General features: G+C 35.3%; 1 protein-coding gene across 1 annotated transcript; it reads right to left on the bottom strand.

Moving 5' to 3' along the window:
• Window positions 1–4,934, bottom strand: LOC136025325 (uncharacterized). The gene is made up of 2 exons (XM_065701238.1): window positions 3,931–4,934; window positions 1–145 (listed from the first exon to the last, which is right to left on the bottom strand). Exons 1-2 carry the CDS (start codon window positions 4,918–4,920, stop codon window positions 98–100), a joined length of 1,038 nt encoding a protein of 345 aa, XP_065557310.1. The 5' UTR covers window positions 4,921–4,934; the 3' UTR covers window positions 1–97.
• Window positions 4,935–6,034: the final 1,100 nt, after the last annotated feature.

Here is a 6,034-nt window from a genome sequence, read left to right on the forward strand (position 1 = left end):
TTTGCGTACAATAAGTTTAATGCACAAATAAATAAAATTAAGTCTAACAAAAGAAAAAGCACCCGACTTATATTCAAACGTAATTCCTAGAAGATTTTCATTTGTAAGCAGGATACGCGGGGGGTGCATATGCTGGAGGGGGTGCCTAAAATAAAAATAATTTGTCAGAGTTTGCTCGAAACTGAGCAATAAGTTGGCAGTTATGTCTCTTTAGTTCATCCACTTTCTAATCCTTTATTCGTTCAATTCTTCTTCCTTATATTCATTAGAAACTTACTGTTTGTATTTTTCCCAATTGATTATAATCAATTTAGTTTTATTAGTCAATTACGTGCTATATGGCAGTGCATAAAAACGAACACAATAAATAATTAATGCTTAGCCCTGTTCAGTGCGACTAATTAAACTAATTCGAATTTATAAGCATTATCCTTGGTTAATTTGTTTTAAGTTATTTCTTTAGATATCTACAAACATAATGACACTTGTAAGAGGTTGTGTTTAGTTCGAATATTGTCAATGAACTATATGGTCTAAAGCAGTATATTAGAGCAAAACATTTGTTTAGTAAATAATTGACGCTTATCATTGTTCAGCCATACGAATTATATTAATTTTTGTTCATGAACCTTCTTATTTTGTAATTGTAATTAAGTCTTCTGGCATCAGTGTAGGCACCTGTTATAATAATTATGACTTTTGATAGTTTTTGGTTGATGGATTATGTTCAGTTTCACTTTTGCCGACGAATTATGTGCTTTAAATCAGTATGTGAGAGGCTCTCACGTAGGCTCGCACTGAGAGCAAAAACATTTTGTTAAACGAAGTATTAACGCTTATTCTTGTTCAGTCTGACGAATCAGATTAATTAATATTGTTCATCCTTTCAATTCTGTTATTATATTTAAGTTATCCGTTACCTGTTTAAATATCTGTTATTACAATTAATATTTTTGCTAATTTTCCGCTAATTTCTTATGCTCAATTTGACTTCTGCCAATAAGTTTTGTGCTTTAAATTAGTAGACGAAAGCACAAACATTTTTGCAGTGATTGAATTAACGTTTATCCCTTTTTAATCCAATCACTGAGACGAATTCTGATCCTTCAGCGTTTTTACTTGCTATCATATATCTATAGTTATAATATTTGCCAGTTCTTTTTCGTCCATCTTTCACTGGTAGATTTTATCAAATTTGCCGTTATTAATAAGGCTTATACTTTACAGTAGTAAATGAGAATAAGATCATTTACTTAATATAGTTAAAAAATTTTGAATTTATTTGCAAACCTAGTATTTTTCCATTACCTTTATGCGGACACGCGGCGAAATAATAAAAATGGAATTTCCAAAATTCAAAAATAGTTTTTTTTTTCCAATGTACACAATAGAAATAAATTTTGTTAAATTTTACTAACTCTTCGAAGAATTAAAAAAAGTGTTTAAGAGAGAATGGCTTCAAATATGAACTTGATCGAAAATGTCACAAAGTATCTTTTGAATTTTTCAACCGTGTTGTGTATGTACCATTTAAACAAGAAAGCTTTGAATTTTACTCATCAACTCTAATTGTATGCGAGTAAGAGATTTTACTCTTTCTCATTACCAATGTACTAATAAGCTAAGAAAAGAAATGTGCAAGCCACTCGTACCTAGAAAGATAATGTTCACTAAAATTGGAGATATTTTGGCTTATACCCGAGCCATACTATAGTCGCACTTGTGAAAACTCACAATCCTAAGATTAAGGGCCGATTAGATCGTCAATTCTAACTTTCATATTGGGAACCTGATCGTCAATTTTGGCTTCTATTTAAGACCGTATCCTCAATTTCGAGTATCAATCTGATAACCACACTTTACTTTGGTTTTAAAATCTAAAGCATGTTAATGGATTTTATCTTTTCAGGATATAGGAGAAAATTCAAAAGTTGCAATAATTATTTATTCTTTGCGTCTGTAGAAAATGGAAATCACCTTACAAAAAAATATTATATCTAGTTCTCTTTTTTTAATCTGATGTTCCATATTGATGTTATTTTCCTAGACAACTGCAAAACACTTAAGATTGTATTTTTTTAGGGGGAGGGGTCATGTAAAATAATAAAATGAGCAAAATTTGGGATAAATTTCCTGAATTTTACAAAATGTGGGTTGTAAATATTCCCCTTACTAATTATTTAAATATTGTGAAAAATTTCAATTCTTTATATTGTTCGATTCGACATTTTTTCAATTAGTATTGTAAAATTTGTTTTCCTTTTCATTATCATATAACTGGGAACACAAATTTTCAATGGAAAATGCCATATGAGTCTTACGAAAGAGATTACGAAATAGAGCAGTAATATACTGCTTATCCTGGAACCTTATTTTAGACATTAGTAACCAGTCGGTTGTAGTCAATAACGGCGCATCGATGATCAAAGAGGTTTGTAATATCCTTGTTTGTGATACAAGTCCCGAGAGAAATTCTCTGATGAAACCCCTATTACAAACGATTATAGCACCAATAATTGGTTCGTATTTTGTTGGGTTGAACACTGTTCGACTTTCATTTGCAATCTATGACTGACAAATAAGAGGGGACAATTAAGGCATTAATTTAAAATTGAAAAAGATGGAAGCCTAGGAAAGCAATTTTCATATCTGTTTAATGAATATGATGAAAGATGCACAGACATAACATTCAGAGACGAAACTTAGTCAGAAACAAACTAGTATTGATATTGTTTTTTAGCAATTTCTTGTAATATCAATTTTCTGCTTCTGCTCAACTAGTACCACATTAAAATTGCAGTTAGCAAAAATTAATTGGAATATGTTTGAATAAGAGTATTTATTGTTCTCTATTGAAGTGGTTTGAACTTGAAAATGAATGTCTTATAGAAAATTAAGCATTCTGGCAAAACCTCAGAGCCTTTGAAAGTCGTCAAAAATTTGGTTAGTCTTTGTTAACATTTCTTCTTTTTGTTTTACTTGTTTGGATTAGTAGGTCATGGAAATGTTTCCACTTAACCTCACCACCAAACTCAAATTCCGAGGCATACAATGTGGTGCTACCAGCTGAGTTTCAACTTTGGGTCACCAAAATTTACCAATCTGATATCAAACCCACTACAAGACGCCTTTACTAATAGATAAATATTCCTAGAATTGTCAATCTTTAAAAGGATGAGTTGCAGCTTATTGAGCCCTGAAGCACAATAAAGAAATAATTCATTGCAACAAATTTCAGTAAAGGCTTTTGAACGCAATTCAATTTCTGCATTTGGCTATTACACGCAAAAAGTTACAAGATCAATTGTTAAGCTTCAAGCTGTTTACAAAATGGTAGATTTTAATTTTAAATACCCAAAAGAACATATCATGAGCGAAACCCCTCCCATTACCTCTTCTAATATCTGGAAATACAAGTAAAAATTAGCATGCTGGTAATAATTATATCATCTTGCTTACGATTTTTCGTATCCTCTGGAAGAATAGGAGGAGAACTCAAATCTCTATGGCTACAATAAAGAAATAATGTTTCATCACAGTTTACTTAAAAAGAACCAGAGAAAAAGTAACTCATTCCCGATAATACTAGCCTAATATTACAAAAAAAAACAAACAATTGTGTAAAATGGGATATAAAAAATATAGGAGACTTTAAAAAATTAGTTTCCTATAGATGTCTAAAAGATCGTGTTCTGTTTTATATTTGTATTTTTTTATGTTACTGACGAGACGTGTGCCACAAATACATGTTTAATAGCTGTGTTTTTAGCTAGCTATCTTTACAATAAAAATTTGAAGACAAATTTTGAGCCCGTTTCACAAATTTTTGAACAATCCTAGGATTATTGATTGGAAATTTGAGCACAAGCTGATTATAAAGACAAAACAAAACAAGCTGACAGAAGAAACAAGGAGGCAAAGAATACTTACCGGATAAGCAGGAGCTTCATAGGTGGCATACGCTGGGGGAGGAGCATATTCAGGCACAGGTGGATTGTACAAAGGAGCCTCGTACATTGGCGGAGCCGGCGGAGCATACGTGGGTACATCGTATGTGGGAGGTGCATATACAGGAGGTGCTGGTGGAGCGTATGCAGGAGCCTCATATACTGGAGGAGGAATTGCAGGTGGGGCTGGTGGAGCATATACAGGAGGCTCGTACATTGGAGGGGTATATGCAGGTGGGGCTGGTAGAGTGTATGAAGGAGGTTCGTAAACTGGTGGTGCAGGTGGAGTAAACAGAGGTGCAGGTGGAGCATATGTTGGAGCGGAAGGAGCATACACAGGGGGCTCATATGGTGGGGGAGTATATGCAGAGGGTGGGGGTGGCACATTATATGTAGGAGGTGCTGGTGGTGCATATACAGGAGCTTCCAGGGCTGGAGGAGAAGGTGGTGCTGGTGGAGCATATGCAGGAGGTGTAGGTGGAGCATATACAGGAGGTGCAGGTGGAGCATATACGGGAGGTGCAGGTGGTAGTGGTGGAATATATGTAGGGGGTGCTTGTGGAGTATAAATAGGGGGCACAGGTGGAGGTGGTGGAACATATTTAGGAGGGGCTGGTGGAGCATACACGGGGGGTATAGGTGGAGGTGGTGGAATATACTTAGAAGCTGCTGGTGCAGCATATACAGGGGGTGCAGGTGGTGGTGGTGGAATGTACGCAGGTGGTGCAGGTGGAGTGTAAGCAGGCGGTGGTGGTGGTGGAGCGTACACAGGGGGTGTTGGCGGGGCATATAGAGGTGGTGCTGGTGGAGTATATACTGGAGCAGGTATCGGAAGTGCAGGAGCTGGTGGAGAGTATTTTGGAGCTGGTAATGGCAAGTTTGGAGCATACACAGGCGGGGCTGGTGGTCCATAATATGCTTCTCTCTTGTAGTCAGATATAGCTACCGACCTCATTGGCGCTGCGGTCTCCATCAAAGAATCTTCACGAGCCTAAAAACCAAACAGAATTGAAGCTAAAATGCATAACATGATCCTAATACTAATTTTCACCGTCAAGATAGAGGTTAAATTTCGTTTCAGTAAAGAATAGTATGTAAATTCCCGAATTTTGAGGCAGTAAATGACGCCCATAGAAGTGCGGTTGCTTCATCTCAGCCTCTAGTAGTCCAGAAACATAAAATTGTAGGACGTTATACAAGTCAGAAAAAATAGTGTTTCTTTCAGTATATTTTAAAGCTTTGGTGATCTTTCTAAGAATTTTTAAGATTGTCCCACGCTCCCAACTTATGCATGTACCAAGAAAAGCAACTTGGAAAGTTCTTGAAGTATTACTACTTCCAAGAAAAAGGAAAGAAAAGGAATTATGGAAAACCTTCATTAAACTCTCAGTAACTGACGTATGATAATAAAGGATTTTAGTTTGAACAATGATTTCAATCACGCTGGGAGGGCCTCCTTTTATCCTCACGCCTTTTGTCTTCTGTTTTCTTTTTTATCTTTTTGTTTTGCTTTTCTTGTCTGGAGATATGTTGGATTTACGTTTTATTAATAAATCTTTTATATCAAATAGTTCATGGTAGCGAACTGTAACATAAGGAGTGATGCGGCACAATAGTAACCGAAAACGTAAGAAACCGAGTCTTGGTGACAATAGACATATCAAAAGGATTGAATTCTGATGTTCGTTCAAAATACGTAAAGTTCATCAAATATATTGGTACCCATCAAAATTTACGAGCCTGATAAAATTTGCCCTATTTCTTGAAAAAGGGTGAAAAAACCCCAAAGATCAAGTGATCTTTACCAAAATCACTCCATCAGATTCTACATATCAGAGAACACTAATGTAGAGGTTTCAAGCTCTTATGTGCAAAAATGTGGAATTTTGCATTTTTGCCAGAAGAAAGATCAGGGATGCGTATTTGTTTTTATTTTATTTTTGTCCAGGGTGATCATATCAAACCAGTGATCGTAGAAGATTGGAACACGGCTCATTTGATCCAAAATCGAATTTTCTATTGCCTTTTTTAAGTGATCAAAATATAAGAGGAAAGCTAGCCCCTCTCTTACGCTATTTTTTCTACAA

The sequence above is a fragment of the Artemia franciscana genome, chromosome 3, assembly GCF_032884065.1.
Source record: "Artemia franciscana chromosome 3, ASM3288406v1, whole genome shotgun sequence".
NCBI classification, from domain to species: domain Eukaryota; kingdom Metazoa; phylum Arthropoda; class Branchiopoda; order Anostraca; family Artemiidae; genus Artemia; species Artemia franciscana.